Source organism: Helianthus annuus, chromosome 15 (assembly GCF_002127325.2).
Source record: "Helianthus annuus cultivar XRQ/B chromosome 15, HanXRQr2.0-SUNRISE, whole genome shotgun sequence".
Classification (NCBI taxonomy): Eukaryota; Viridiplantae; Streptophyta; class Magnoliopsida; order Asterales; family Asteraceae; genus Helianthus; species Helianthus annuus.
The window spans coordinates 4,176,758-4,194,038 of record NC_035447.2 but is presented as its reverse complement, the minus strand read 5'-3'; the positions used below and the strand labels follow the sequence as shown (position 1 = coordinate 4,194,038).

The 17,281-nt window shown below is 32.3% G+C and overlaps 1 protein-coding gene and 2 long non-coding RNA genes across 3 annotated transcripts; 2 read left to right on the top strand and 1 right to left on the bottom strand.

The window, feature by feature from the left end:
* The first annotated feature begins 3,157 nt into the window (after window positions 1-3,157).
* On the top strand, window positions 3,158-4,280 carry LOC110910178. The gene is made up of 2 exons (XR_002575922.2): window positions 3,158-3,730; window positions 3,914-4,280. It is a non-coding gene; the product is annotated as an uncharacterized LOC110910178 (long non-coding RNA).
* Window positions 4,281-10,896: 6,616 nt separating this feature from the next.
* On the bottom strand, window positions 10,897-11,993 carry LOC110910176 (nuclear transcription factor Y subunit B-5). Its single transcript, XM_022154888.2, has one exon. The coding sequence runs from the start codon at window positions 11,970-11,972 to the stop codon at window positions 11,451-11,453; it is 522 nt and encodes a 173-aa protein (XP_022010580.1). The 5' UTR covers window positions 11,973-11,993; the 3' UTR covers window positions 10,897-11,450.
* Window positions 11,994-15,902: 3,909 nt separating this feature from the next.
* On the top strand, window positions 15,903-16,282 carry LOC110914681. The gene is made up of 2 exons (XR_002578505.2): window positions 15,903-15,965; window positions 16,048-16,282. It is a non-coding gene; the product is annotated as an uncharacterized LOC110914681 (long non-coding RNA).
* Window positions 16,283-17,281: the final 999 nt, after the last annotated feature.

Here is a 17,281-nt window from a genome sequence, read left to right as displayed (position 1 = left end):
TTACTGCTTAATTTTTAGTATGTTTCTTTTAAACAGTTTCGTCGTTTGGTGCATATCAGCACGACATTAGCGGTGATGTCGTTTGATAACACTCAAAGGATATTAAAATTGTTTCCTTTTAATTTCAAAAATACCAAAAAGATTTTAGGCTTGTTTTAATATAAACTTTATAAAAGCCAAAAAGATTTTATTTCTGTTTTATTTTCGATCGTACGATGTTGGAGCTCAAGTCTTCGTTACCTGAAACCTGACTGAAAACCGAATTGACTAAATCTTCATAAACGGTCAAAATTTGCATGTTTGAAAGTTAAAAACTAAAATTGACAAATTTTAAACTTTCAAACTGTCGGACGGTGTTTGATTGTGACATGGTCATTCGTGTGTCATTTGTTTATACTATATTCCAAGCAGTTGTTCTCATTATGCGTTTAGATTTCTTGCATGTGCAGATTCTAAAGGCTAGGAGAACATGGTCGATGACAAGCATTGGAATGAAGACACGACGAGAAGGCGCTCAAAAGATGAAGATGATCGAGTTGCCGCTGGCCATCATCAACACCACAAGGATCTCACTTCATAAAGATAAAGTCTTTTCACGAGCATAACTCAAGGGGGAGCTTATGTTAAGGGGGAGTTTGTCAACACACTTCCTACATGATACGGGTAGTTTGTTGATACACTCTCTGCTTTCAAGACGTGAAGACTTTGAAGATCCTCCGACTTTGAAGACTTGAAAGGACATCAGAGTTTTGAGAACTCGAAGACCCAAGACCGTCGAAGTTCGAGACGAGTCCACAACTATAGAAGATAAAGACAAAGCTACAGCCAAGGGGGAGTTTGTTGGTGCACTTGTGTCTGTACTTTGTCTGTATTCGGTCTGTATGTAACGATGTCCTGATTTGTGTTGTAAGTTGACCAAGTCAACCATCCTCCGGTTTGACTTGGACAACAGATTGTATGTTGAAAGATGTTCTGATCGAAGGATAGTTCCTCGAAGGATGGTGTTAATCCTTCGAGGTGCACGAAAGATATGGTTCGACTGATTAGACCTCGAAGGATGATCCTTCGAGGTCAATGCTCATCTTTCGAACATGTTGTGATCGATAGATGATCCTTCGGACCATCTATCGGATCCTTCGATCTGGCATCATGGGCTGGGTATATATATACCCATGCAGTGTATGTGTGAGTTAGTTCTGCCATTTGCACATCCGAGAGATAGAAAGATTTGAGAGCATTCTGTCCAGAACTCACACACACACTTTGAGAGTTTATAGAACATTTCTGTAAACATTGAGCTTGTAACCGAACCCTCATTGCATTAATACAAGTTGTGTTAATCGGTGAACTTGTGTGTTTGTTTCTCTACTTGCTACTAACTCGGTTTGCTTGCTAGCTTGGATTCCGCACTCGCTAGTAGGTTTGTATAACAAGGTTTAGGTTCGTAATCCTCCGCGAAAAGGGACCTACAATATCCGGGTTTAGTTCAACTATAACTGAACTCATTTCAACGGCGTTGGAACCGACTCGTCAAGCACCAACTAGAAACTATAAACCCTAAATTCTAAAACCTAAAGCTAAACCCGGAACCTGACATTTGAAGCTAAACCCTAAGACCTAAACTCTAAAAGCTAAATACTAAATGTATATTTTGGATTCGACGCGCCAGTGCTAACGTCACTGAAATGAGTTCAACCGAAATTCGTTTGAGTTGGTTGACTTTCCCCTCTGGTTCCTACTTTTTTTAGCTCCCAATGAATATCCACCTATACACACGTATATATAGAGAACGGGTTATAAGAAGACTTTGCAAAGTACATATTTGAATGATCTTAAAAAGTAAAAAAAAAATGTAGCCGGGTTTTTTTATTGCGGAATCTACAATGCCATAAACACTCCAAGAATATCCTATCGATAGCGGCACCATCAATAGCGGCGACATACCGTTTTTTCTTATAGTGAAAGAATTGGTATTCTTTCATGTTTTTCTTCAAAAATACACTTTACAAGTAGGAGTGGATTTTTCAACACAAAACGAGAATTATGAGATTTTGGGTTATCATATATAACTCGTATAATAAATAGGTTGTTTTGTCTTAACTTATATAACCAACTTATTAAACTGACTCACTTACCAACCTATATAACTTTAAGATCGACCCACTAATCCGTTTATGATCCATTTAACGTGTTTACAAACGAACCCGTTCATGTCCTTCCCCACTCTTTTAAAGAGAGGTAGTGTCACATGGATTGCACTTAAAGTTTGTTAGGTGTCACTATGATTTCATTTCATTAACATGTAGTGATCCCATGTACAAAGTTTGTTACACCAAACTTACAAAGTTTGGTAAATGTAAGCAACTTCGTGATCTCTTGAACTTCCGAAACCTAGGCTTTGAGATTATATATATATATATAATCTACATTAACACATTCATCATCCTCAAAGCTTATAGGTTCTTCTTCATGATATTGTAAGCATGATCGACGAGAAACCTTTGTCATGCTTGCCCTTGAGACGATCTCTTGCTCATAGTTGTATTTTGCTCGATAAACATAGCTCCAAGTGCACATTATAAACATTGGCACGGAACTACTATAAATTTGTATAGAATTGTGATAAAGTAGTTATTATGTGAACCTAATCACAAGCACATTAAAGATCACCATGAGTGTAGATCATCATATACTGTTGATCATAGGGATTCATACCGTTGATCATGATCATCATATGGAAAACCTATACATTCCGGGTGTTCTTTAATGTGCTTGTGATTTGGTTCGCATAATACATCTACATATGCACATTTCAATATAAATTCGAGAAAGGTGGGATACTTGCCATTTTCGTTAGTTGTCTTTGCTATGTTCATATTGTGCACATTGAACTATGTTAGTTGAGCAAAATACAAGTATGAGCTCGATCACAAAGTGTCTCAAGAATCCTTAAAAGACGTTGTCATGGACACGAACATGGGCCATATCGGCGGACTTGCAATCTTCTAGTAGGAGCTCGCTCATGCATCTTGCCGATCTTAAGACATTTTGTTGACAGTGTACCTATTTTATTATGTAAAGCGATAGAATATTTATATTAATGCATATGTATAGTTAGTCAATGAATTATGGTTTGGAAACAAGAAGTATTGCCGGAGACTTCAAAAGCGTCGCCAGAGATCGGAGAAACTCACCGGAGCAAGTCGAGGACCTTACACCGTTCGGTATACCTCTTATTTACTTATTGCCAAACGATTCGTTATTAATCATACATTAAAAACACCATCTATTCATTAATAATCATAAACTGTAAGGTTGATTTTCATGGGTTCAGTAGGATGGGTTAATGTATAAGATGACTTATTGTTGGTATGTTCAAATAAGATATAAAAATAAAAAGAACTAGATCTTGCAGTTCAATCGAGTTGTAGGGTGGTCTTATCCCGAGTCATATGAACTAGGGGCGCAAGTTCGAACCGGCTTCCCCCTTGTATTTTCTTTGTCTGTTTTGGTTTTATTTTGTCAAGTTTAAAGAGTCCAATCTTGAAAACGTTCACACCATCCAAATCTGGTAAGAATCTGATTCCAACAACTTTACATGAGTATTGTTTAACATCCAGTTTTTTTCAATTTCATATTCACTTCTAAATATCGTCAGTAGAGCTCCAAAGATTGAAGTTCATCTGTAAAATTTGGTTCAACTCAATACAAATCTTGTAAGCCTTTTAAGGTACGGATTTCGCGGTCTCTTAATTATGCCATTATTGTATTTTTATTTGTTAATGCATTTTGTTTTTATATTTGCAACTCTCGCTAATCAAAATGTAAAAATTGTTAATGCATTTTGTTTTTATATTTTTAGTTCACACAAATTGGTCACTTTTACTCACTTGTTCATTATTCTCTTATACAGAAATTAGGAAGCTGTTCTGGATGATACAAGAAGTTAATAATTGAAAATGTGTCAGGTATCTACACTATATATTACAAATGATAAAACCACATGTGATTAAGATAGTAAACATTATTTTTTAATAGTGGCCAAACCTGATCCAATATATATATGACTCAAACAGGACAACATACGACAAACTCCTCGTCCGGTAGATGTAGTAGTGAAAGAAGAACAAGAAACTACCGATAATTGTTTTCATAGCACTCTCCATGATGAAGAATGGTGTTTGGAAAATCTAAATGCGATAATTGAAGTGTGTAAGGCTTACGACTAAATTACAACGTATTACAATGCAAGTCGTTGACAATTGGATTTTTATTTTAAACTTTTATGTTTTTTAATTTTATTTTTGTATAGTGTGTGTTTATTGAGACGCAACAATGGTTTTCATACGTATTTGCTACTTTTTATGTCAACTTATTATTAAGGCCATAATGACAACTCTATGATTTAAGTGAACCTTCAAAACTTTTTACATCTACCCTCCAGTTATGAAAACATTTCCTAACTGTTTTATTCCGCTGCAACGCGAGGGCAACCTACTAGTTTATATTAATACATATGTATAGTTAGTCAATGAATTATGGTTTTTGTAGTCAAAATAGAATAATTTGGAAATTGCTAAACTGGAAAAGGGGGATTGCAGATGAATACAGGGTATGACGGTCTGTTTGGTATGGGGTAATAGAATTGACGAGAGAATGAAATGAACAAGGTAATGAAATGGATAAAAACAAAAGGAGAGTGTTATTTGTTTTTAAACAAAAAAAAAAATCTTCATTTTCTAGTGATAGTATTGTATTTATTTTAATTTTTACTAGCAGCTAACTAATTTTCTGTAATTATAATGAGGTGTAAGGTTTATATTTATATTTATATTTATATTTATATTTATATTTATATTTATATTTATATTTATATTTATATTTATATTTATATTTATATTTATATTTATATTTATATTTATATTGGTTTATGAGCCTTTGCCAGATATGAATGAGCTTTTGTTAATTTTGGTAGAGAATGGTTTTACTATGTTCGTGTGTTTAAGATATTTGTGTGTTGTAAGACAAACTATTTTGATAACTTTATTTCAGCGTACGCATATGATATTTAGTTAATTCTGGCATAATGTAGTTAGTTGATTATTTAAGAGCGATTAGCTTATACATTGTTAATTGTCTATCGTTCACGTACGTTACAAGGCTATCTCCATGTAGCTTGCTAGTATGGTTAATCAGGTTACGCATAGTACTATCAACAAGGGCTGCAAACAGACCAAATGTTCGGCAAACAGTTCATGAACTGTTCCGCGGGAAGTTCATTTGTGTTCGTTCGTTTATTAAACAAACGAACACGAACAAGAAATTCCTTTAGTTTAGTTAAATAAACGAACATGAACAGAGGTCGTGTTCGTTCATTTATGTTCGTGAACGGTCGATAACGTGTTCGTTTGTGTTCGATAGTTCATTAGTGTTTTTAGTTTTTATATTTTATTTAAATACTAGAAAATTCCGACAAACAAAATATTTAATAAGTGTCTGTATTATATATTATGTACATGAACGCTTGTTTGTTATCGTTTATTTCCATTTGTGTTCATGAACATTAGTTTATGCTCATTTGTGTTCATCAACATTCGTTTTTGTTCGTTGCCTAAAATTAACAAACAAACACAAATGAACACGAACAATTTCATTGCCTTAACAAATGAACACGAACATAGAATCTCATTCGGTTAGTGTTCATAACAGTTCTGAACACATAAATTTCTTAACAAACAAACACGAACAAAGTCTTGGTCTACGTATTAGTGTTCATGAGATTACAACTACTTTGACACTATACATGGAAATAATATTGTGACTAAATACGTAGGCTATTAGTGTTCGTTCAATTCATTGCAGCCCTCCTCGTAGGTATAATACTCTACTTACCCTTACTTCTTTAGGTTATTTGAGTTTTTGAAGGACCTAAAGACAATCATCAGTTACCCAACGATTAGTTCCGAAGAAATTGGGTCTTTCAGTCTGCCGAGGACCTCCAATATGCAAGGTGTATATTTAATCCGGAAGGAGCAACCACCCGACCTATAGGCCTCATATTCTCAACTTAAAATGCGGCACAAACATAACACAATGGTGAAGTTCATTCAACGAATCCGTTTTTACTAAGCGCACACACTCATAGCTTTGTGATGGTTGAGATTCAAGCGAGCGTATATATTCTGTTCTACCAATGTCGTTTGCCGCAAAAAAATGGAGGCTGGTTTTGTTTTTACTTTTAAAACTTTTTAGGTAGTATAAACAATTTCTATAAATAGTGACATAAATTTTACAACTAACAAGCTTTATTTTAGGCTCAAGATCGGCTCCAGCTCAATAAGACTCGACTCATTTCGTTTTCAACTTTTTCTCAAATCAATCTCGAGCAACTCATGACTTTACGACAACTTTTTTGTACACGTTCACTTGCATCACATGCACAAGTTGTAACATCCCGTTTTTTTATATATAAGTAATATATTAGACAGTTCATTACATTTTTATTTTTAAGATTTTAAATGATTATTTAATAGGTAAAACGATTATTTGAGTTATGAGATGGTTAAATGAATATTTAGTAGGAGAAAGAACGCTTTAAGGTGTAAGGTGTTATTAGTGCGTATATATATTTAATATTACTAAAATAAATAGAGCTTAAGTAAATATTATCAAGAAAATAACTATTATAATGATTATAATATTAAAATAATAAAAGTATTAAAAAAACTATATATTATTACAATATTAAAATTACTATTCATTTCAATTTCTTTAATAATATATAATAGTAATAGTAATAGTAATAGTAATAGTAATAGTAATAGGTTATGCTATAAATTTTTTTTTTTAGATTAACTACTAGACTTGGTGAAAATTTGAGGGAGTAAATTAAAAATACGCACCTCAAAAACTGACATGTTAGAAAGTAATGCCCCTCTACAATTCTCTCTCTAATTCTGGTTAATAATCAATTAAAAGCGGGTTCAAGTCCGGGCACCCGTTTTTTCTTGAGATTTTGTGGGTTCAAATCCCACTCTTGACAATTATTTTTCCACCTTTTGTTTGTCCTGACAAGTTAGGTTTGCTGGCTAGTCACTTGATTTCTCTCTTTAAGGTTCCAAGTTTAACTCCTACTAACATCATTTTAAAGGACATTGGTGGTGGCAATAAAATTTAGAACTGGGCATCTTTGGAGGTTGCCAGATCGAAACCGAGCCAAACCGGGTTTTACCGCAGTGAGCCTTCGGATGGGCGGGTTTTCCCCGGAACTGGTGGCTAGGTAGCTCGGGTATGCATCTAACTCTGAACATCATGGAGGAGAGATGTATTTGCTCGATAGAGGCATCCCAAAATACTTATCCAATGATTTAGTTGACTGTTCAAAAAATCAATTGAAAACACCCTTTTTTATGCATTTTTACACCTGGCTAACAAAATATATAAGATAATGATAGATATAAAATTTCCTTTTTACCAATTAATTATATTGAGGACATCTAAATATTTATTTCTTGTTTCAAGCATGGATTCGCACAAATCTAAAGAATTCATAAAAATAAACAATTTAAAAGTAAACAAATAGGAAATTGATATGATCCAAGGGGTGTTCACGGTTGATTTTGATGGATTTAATAAAATCACGCGGCAAACCGTTAGTGTAACCATTTTTATCAACTAAAATCGAAATCAAAGCATTCACATCACATTCCGTATCCCCATCCTATAAGTTAACTAAACATTTTCGTTCCCTATATTTATCTCTTATTTTCTAAAATCCTCTATCAACACATTACGCATCTCTAAAAAATGAGGATTCACTTTGAACTTCTAAAAATTGATGATTCACTTTAGTTTTCCCTAAAAACATGAGTTTGGGAATGGGATGGAATAATATTTTTTAAATGATTTTCCCTAAATTTTAATGACCGGGATTAAGAGGGGAATGGATTGGGATTGCTCTCAAACCAAATCGTAACCAACAGTTTGGCTTCACGATTTATCTTCCTAAGTTCCTTAATTATGTTGTTCAAAGAAAGTTAGTAAATTGATAATTGGTACCATAATTGGCGATGAGGGTACGTTGTTGAGCCCCTCGTCTGGGTTTTTCATTTCTCATTAGCAAGAGGCCCATTGCGTTTATTTGGAAAGTTAGGCTCAAACCCACAACAAGTCTTCTATTTCCGTAAAAGGGATCCAGTCAAGGGTCCCAGAACCAGGTCCATGCCCAACATGCATGGATATTGTTCCGGCAGAGAATGGGGCGGCGAAGTTATTTAGTGAAAGAGATTAACATTAAATGAAAAGGTGTGATCGAATCTTACAAAGGGAACAAATCTCTATCATATATGTGGACATTCCTTTTGTCCAACGAATTATCTAGTGGTTCCTGGCAGAGAGGGACCCACCTCGATAAGCAACTATCCTTGTTTTAAGCAAAGAAAATGATTAGGAAAAGGTAAGTAAACAAAAACCGACAACACATTTAACCAAAAAACATTCTCACATACATTGAATTCGAAGATTCAATTCGTTATCCACAGCAACCCTCCGACCAATTTATTGTGTTGGATTCCTACTTATTGCTCCGGTCAGAATCTTATTCTCACACTAGAGCTTAGTCACGGATCCCCCCCCCCCGGGTCCTCCGTGACGAGGCTTATGGTGTTCTATTTTGCAAACTAATCCGATGAGAATGTGAACGTCGCGAAACCTCGTTAGCTTACGTCCACCGTTGGTTTTCCGGGATTCCACAATAATCAATCAAGATTCTACTTCGTATATCAATCAAGATTCTACTTCGTATGAATATGCATATAAAAATAATTACACGTTTATATTGATTAGGATTAAAAGGTCCACTACCACTTTGTTTTCGTTGGTTTTTCCTTGATGTAGGCCTTAGGACAATTGATGTGGGTCGTTGTCTTATGGGCTCTTCACGTTTTTTCTCTTGGCCCAACATCAAATACAATATAACTGATATACATAGTGGAAGAAATTTAGTTAAATAGAGATTGTATAGAAAGCTTTTTGAAAGTATGTAAGTGTACCTATTGTAAAAATTCCTTTTTAACATAACTATGTGAATTTAATAAATAAACTTTTTCAAAAAAAATTAAATAGGGTATATACAATCATTAGCCTTCCTGAAAGTGTTAATTTTTTAGAATCTAAATGGCCAACTTTTAATTTTTGTATATTTTAAAGTTGGTCGTGTGGATTCTTGAAATTTAACAGTCTTAGGAAGCTTAATATCTTTATAACAAATGCACAAATATAAAAGGGGCGCTAAGTTACATGTACTTTCGGTTAGTGTATTATGCGGGTTGGGCTAGATAATGTGTATAAATAGATTCGGTTTGAATTGGATCATTTTTTCATACATGTTTATGTGGATTGGGTTAACTACAAACACTTCTTTTCATAAAATTTGATTTGCTTATATAGATGAATGTTATGTTACATGTATTCTTACAACAATGCCCAATTAACGGTTGGTTCCTATAAGCTATTTTTAAGAAAAGTTCGTATAACTCCGTAACCACAAATTCGTAATCCACAAGTTCGCTAGTCACAACTCCTGTATATCCAATAAATCCATAAATACTAATGGTCGAGTCGGGGGTCTCGCTAGAAGCAGCCTCAATTCTTAAGGGTAACGTTAAGGCTGTCTACATCTTACCTTCCTCGGATTCTACCTTAGCTTTGCTATTGGTGGGATTTACTGAGTATGATAACGTTGATAAATACTAATGGTTCCTTAATATCTAACAACAAACTCAACTTCTTATCCCAAAAATAAAAACACAAGTAATAATCTTGATAACTTTACGCTTGCATGCTTCAATGATTTGGAGCTCCAGGTGAAGTTGACTATAGTTTTTCAGCGTCATCTGTCCTTACGAAGAGAGCATAGCGATCAGGTGGAGGTCACGTTTTATAAATTTGCTCCAAGTGCGTTGTATTAGCCGATGTTTGTGGTGTCTATAACGGCGATCATAGAAAGTCAAGCTATGATATCCGGGACTTTTTCAAGTATCAAGCAATCGTTTTCGCTATATATATTGATTTCTTATTGTATAATCTCACATAAAATGTTGTTTTATGATTTACTGTTGATAATATAAAGAGACAAGCCACAAAAGTTGTGTGTGATGATATGATTTCTAGAGTCCTTAAAAAACTGTATTTTTATCTCAAGTGGCTTACTAATTAAGTTTTGTGTGATAGTGATTTTTCACCAGCTTCTACTAATTTATTCGGTTATGAATCTTGCAACTAGATATTGTCCAATCTATGATGCATGCGTTGATATTTTATGGTTTTTTAAATCCAAAACTGTTTTTTTTAATCTTCCAAGATTGTTGGGAGCAACTGATCACATATTTTGAGTAATCCTATTTGGCAACCAAGTAGGTAGGTTACTTCACCTTAGGGTGTTGTTACCCCATCAAGAATTTAAGATTCTTAGGTCAAGGCTTTGTTGTTATTAACTTATTATTGAGTTTCCCTGTTGTTTTAACAAGTATATGGTTTGTACACCAATCGAGCCAAACGACACAATATACGGCTTGAGAGGGGGTGATCTTTTGATCCCGTTTGTAGGTGATTTAGCTATGATTATGAAGGCGGTGTGGATGGAGTTAATCCAAGGCTCGATGGTCACGAGATGCAAAACAATCAAACCACACGTCTATGTTGTTTATTTTGTTACGTTTTGATGTTCATGCTAGAACAATATTCTATGGTTGCGTTGAGGGCACAAAATCTAAAACTCATGTTTATAGAGTTCAAGCATGACTAGGCACACAATATATAATGATGAAACTCATTCAAGAAAGAGATGAGAAACATAAATATAAAACATTATAATCTTGTTCAAATCAACCTCCAAAGTTAAAAATCGTATTTGTCATTCATCGCATTAATATAAGCTCGAACGTGATACAGAAACTTTTATCATACTCCACAAAGTTACTTAGTAATATTCCAATCGTAGACCAGAGTCTGGAGACATATTCGTAAGATCGAATTATGATACAGACACTTTGATCATACTCCACAAAGTTACCTAGTAATATCCCAATCGTAGACCAGAGTCTGGAGACACATTCGTAAGATCGAATTATGATACAGACACTTTGGTCATACACCACAAAGTTATCTAGTAATATCCCAATCGTAGACCAGAGTCTGGAGACATATTTATAAGATTGAATTATGTTATTCTTTTTGGGTCCAGTTTCTAACCCTAGACGAAAACTAACACAAAGAGAACCTACCCGGATCGAAGAACACAACAACTTCAAAAATTAACAAAAAAAAAAAAACCTAGAGAAATACCAAATTGGTGTAATTACTATCTATCATATGATTATTAAAGAACCCCTAATTATATCTCCAACCCATGAAAGTAACAACATATATCAAGAACCCTAACATCTATTTCTTTAATCATCCACGGTGAATTTAAAAAGATTAGGGGAAGAAGAACGAGGAACTTTTCGAGGAACTCCGTTACCTGTAGCTCTGTAATTCGTCGACGTTTCTTGACGAGGACGAATATGATCTTTCTCTTCACTATTTTGGTTACCCCTTTCGCCTTCAAGCTTCCTAATCTTGTCCAAATACCTCTTCAACGGTTGTGCATAATCATCAAACCCTAGATTCAACATCGCCCAACAAACATCGTCTCCGTTAACAGTCTTTCTTTTCTCTTTTCGACAATGATCCGAAGCTTCTCCCGTCACAAAGCTGATGAACTCGGACACACATTCTTGCATGGTTTCTTTAGCTTCTTTCGAGATCTTTGCATTTGGTGGAAGGATTTGCTTCATGATTCTACCTACATTCGCGATGGGTAGCAAGCGATCTTGCTCCTTGATCACACCATGATCTTGTTGAGAATCACTAGTGCTAGCATCATATGAGAAGCTTAACAACTCAGGGTTTGATTCTATATTGTGAACCATGTTGGTTAAGTAAATCTTGATCCTCTAAAACACAGACACGTTGCTGTTTTATATCAATTAGTCTCCAATGTTATGTACAAAAGTTATATTTATATATCATCATGTACAGTATCTTTATCATTACTTTAAAACTAAAATATGGTGACGTTATTAAGTGCCAACCCACACCACTAATTAAAACCTAATCTATAACCACTAGTATGGATTGCTCACGACAACTTGATAAACAATAAATAATTTATAAATAGATAAAAGACAGAAGATGATAAATAATACATAATTTATAAATAGATAAAAGACAGAAAATGTTATAATAAATAATATAAATAGATAAAAGACAGTTTAGAGAAAATGTTACAATAAATAAAGATCACTAAACCCTCCTATGAGGGGACGACCGGACGAAGTAGTCAAACAAGAACAAAAAAGTTACAGCCGGCCCTAGTTAGAAAGAATAAAGTGATTGCTTTAGCCCCCAGGGCTCCAAATTTTTAGGGTTTTGACAACTCATATGATGAGAATAAGAAGACTTATCTAAAACAAGAAGACATATATCCACATGTTTTATGATCTATTGTGTTAAATTGAAGATGAACTACCTCTAAAATATTGTGACGGGTGAGTTGAAACGCGTTCCTATATATGTTTTTCACGTACTTTGATTTGTTAATCGTATGATATAAAAAAAGAAAAGAAAAAAACTTTTGGTTTAGGAAAATTGGGTTTTTCGAAACTTGTCAATGACAAAAGATTTTAGTGAAAACAATAGTGAAATCGGAGGTTTAGGCTCTGATAATAAGTTTAAAGAAGTGATATTGAATTCGCTAATTGAAGAGATATGGACAAAATCTGACATGGATTGGGCTAGGTAAGGAATCATCAACAAGAAGTCGAAGGATCGAACCCATGTTGATGTGGGATAAGCTCATAAATAGCATGGAAATGTGATTATCAATAGAAAATGAGATGTTAACATCAATTGGTTACAGCACCATAACGGGGACTATGCGTACTGTAAAAAGAACATGTAACCATTCGTAGTATAAGTACTACTCGTGTCATGAAGAAAATGTCAGTTTATGCTCTCTCATTCTCTCACACCCTAACTTACTCATATAATTCCGGTGAATTGTTACTTATGCTCACGTTGGAGTGTGTTCACTATGAGAAAGCTCTTTTAGTGGCTAGGCAAACGACGTTTCTACCTTGTAGATTTAGTTCTTTGAAACAATCCTTCGGTACTTGGATCATTACCTTGTAGAAGCATCCATTCGAAGACTCTAGTGTTCACTTCTTGCTTCCTTACTAACAACAATCGAAAATTATTGTTTATACTGCGTGTATTTTATCTAAAATTGCATATGTAGCAAATTGTAGAATATTGTTTTGAATTTCCTTTTCGTAATTCAATTTCGTATTTGCAATTGGGTTTCGCTTAGAGAGATTAAATGAGTTTTATTTTTCGTTTGCGTGGCACTCCACTTTTAACGTACGTTAATAAATTTATAACAAAGTATGCATTAGATCTATTAATACTTGCCGATTATTGTATTTAAGGAAAATCAAATAGCTTAAAATTTTAGTTTCGCTTTAGACGCCAGCTAAATCAATCGAGACTCCGTTAGCATAATCTTTTCAACAAGAATACAAACAAGACCATGTGGTTTGTTAATTTCAAACTGAAACAAAAGACAAACATATCTTATGACTTAACCCCTCAAATCATAAAATTGTCAAATGGAACTATAGACTATTGAAGCTAAAAAATACAAAGTAAAAAATTTCAAAGGACAATACAAAGGTTAATTACTTTAAGTCTTAAGATGCTTGATTCAAATTAGAAGGACCAATATATAAAACCCTAAAAGAGAGAAAATGACTTGCAATAACATCCAATTAAGTAACTAATGGTCCTGCCAACTAGGTCACTAATTAATTTGTATTTCTGGTAATGGTGTCAACAATTATTGGATTAAAAATAGTATATATATTCTAAAGTTTAGTTATATGTTCTATTTTAAAACCAAAATTTATGGTTGTTTTAAATGCATCATCCTATAAAAATCCTATTAATTGCATTTAATTTATATTAAATAAATAAGAAATAAGATAAAAAATAAAATAAAATAATTATATATCAATAATCATTAAAATTAATATCATCAATAACACATTATACTAAATAATATATTATAGATAAAGGTAGATTAGTTTAAAGTTAACTTTGATCTTAATTTGTTTTAATAATTGGTTTAAAAATAATTATTCCAAACTTATGATTATTCTATAAATGATCTTTGACAAGGTAACCATAAATTTAAATTTCGAAGTAACTAATATATTAAAAGTAGCTCAAATATAATTCGTAATAAAAACACAACAATATATTTTCAAAGAAAACATATAATAAAAAAAATAGGTAAAGGGATCCAAATGATATCAAATATTAAGAACTTATCCATGATATTAGTATCAGAATTTAATAGATTAAGATAAAATTTAAACCGAAAGATCATAAGTATCATAAAAATATCATTAAATTAAAGTTAAAAAGTAAAGAAAAGAATTATTATTATAATATTAAAATAATAAAAATATATAAAAAACTATATATATTATTAAAATATTAAAATTACTATTTGTACCGATACCAAACAAGACCGTACCGGTATTTTCGATACCAGTACCGGTTGACACCAAGCTTATCCCACCCCGTGATACTAAAAAATCATTAAATTAAAGTTAAACAGTAAAAAAAAGAATTATTATTATAATATTAAAATAATAAAAGTATTAAAATAACTATATATATATATATATATATATATATATTCTAATATATTATTAATAAGATTTTGGCTAAATTAATTAGATTATTATAAATAATAATAATAATTTACAAATAAAACAACACAATTTGCAACAAAGCAATGCATGAAACACCATATTAACATATAGTACAGTACAGTAATGCTAGAACCTAATCTATACTATATTATAAAACATTTCATAAGGATACCAACCAAATTTAAGTAATTACAATCTTTTATACTTATGGTACAACAACTTAATGATGTTAGTAAGGGGTGAAATGGTCTTTCTACATTAATATTAAAAAATAAAAAAAAATAATTATCTATATCTATATCTATCTATCTATACTATATTATAAAGCATTTCATAAGGATACCAACCAAATTTAAGTAATTACAATCTTTTATACTTATGGTACAACAACTTAATGATGTTAGTAAGGGGTGAAATGGTCTTTCTACATTAATATTAAAAAATAAAAAAGTAATTAAATGAGAATATAATCACAATTAATTATAATAATACAATAATAAGTTCGGTTCTTAAATGCAATTAATAAACGAAACCTATTGGGATAAACCGCAAAAGCACTCCAAATGTCCAATTTCAATCAATATGTAATAAATTTGACCGATTAAGGAATCTCCTATCATTGCTATAAATTCACCATTTCACTCAACATCAACTCCTTTGTCTACTATTGTGCGCGTTAGAGTCGAAAAGAAAGAGATAAGAAAGAGATAAGTTGATATGAAATTTATTTATCTTGGTGGAAAGGTGTGTTCTTTTATACCCATTTCAACATTTATTCGAAAAAGCTTTGGTTTGTTTCTTAAAATATTCAAATGGGATAACAGTTTTCTTTTACATAATCTATGAGTTTATATTGATGTTTTATTATGTTTTTGTTGATTTAGTGGTTTTTTTTTTCAAATTATGATTTTATATTACATATAAAGTATACACACAGGTTATTGGATACAAAAAGACAGACACTTCATACTTCATCAAGGTACCCTTGCATGACTATAGTATCTGGAACCATTTACCAATGTATTGTTTAATTGTTCATAAATTTATAGTCTTTTTCCTTTTTGCAGCTTCATGTATATGGAGGTGTAAAAGGGTGGGTACGAGAAAAGTTATTCATTTGGAGATAGACATTTATTTGGCCTATTGGTATTTCCTTTTTTAATTTCTACTTTACTATTTTTTTTAAACATATGATGCTTTTGTGTGATTTAATTGATACTATATATAGGCAATATAGATGCAGAGGAAATATTTGAGGAGGTATTGTTTGACAGGATTGGGCAGCAAACTTTAAGGGCTCGGATGTTTTCAACCCGCGCAAAAGATTTAAATTGATTGCGTTTATCTATACTATCGTATAAAGCATTTCACAAGGGTTCCAACCAAATTTAAATAATTGCAACATATTATGCTTATAGTACAACAACTCAATGAAGTTAGTAAAGGGAATTAGTCTTTCTACATGAGTATAAATTGATAAATACAATTAAATTGATAACTTTATAAATTAAGTATTGTTAAATACTTGATAAAGAATTAAATCATTTGACTTAGTTGAACATCATCACCTTCCTCATATTTACATTGCTTTTCCATTTCAAGTTCTCCGTAACCGATTACTTGATTGAATTTTATAATTAAGTCATTATTATTTGGTTTAGTAATTGCTAAACATCATACAAATAAGGTTACAACCTTTTTTGCAATTTTATCAGATAGTTGATGAACATCATATGAAATAAAAATAAAAATAAATAATAATAATAATAATAATAATAATAACAATAATAATTAAATATAAAAAAACTTAATCAACGTTATTATGAATTTAATTATAACTATAAATGGTTTTAAAACTTAAAAGATGCTAACCAATTAGAAACGAAAATTACTAAAAGGTAATTTCATGGGGTATTATTATCTATAATACCTAATAATTGCAACAATAATGATTAAATAATGAACTTAATTACAGATGGTTTAAAACTCAAAAGAATGCTCTTTGCATCTTACCTCAAGTCTCATGGAATAAGGTTCAAATGATAACCATTGCATAATTAGGAACCACTTTTTAGCCCTTGGATCGTATTTTGATGGTTGAGACCTTTAAGTGCAATATCTATATCTCTAAGATGAAGATAATGTATGGTAATGAAGATTTGGAGCAGCAAGAGGTAAAAACAGCCCGAATTTTTCCTTTTATAAATTCGATTCGATTCGTGAGTGTTAGTGTGTGTGTTTATATTGATTAGGATTTCATCAAATGCAATGTGAGGGTTTCCAATCGGTGTTTATACAAATAATATAGAACCCAATTTTTATGTATGTGTATGTAGTATGGGGTCTTGCTTACCTCATTCAAGGAATAACAATGAAAGACAGGGGTCATTGATTTCGAAAAACTCCGCCCCTTTGTTCGCCTTCTTCCTGATTTTAAGTTACGGTGAGTCAATTTCCTTTTT

What these genes read in the sequence shown, in the direction of transcription:
- LOC110910176 (XM_022154888.2), bottom strand. Translation starts at nt 11,972, where the DNA reads ATGGTTCACAATATAGAATCAAACCCTGAGTTGTTAAGCTTCTCATAT.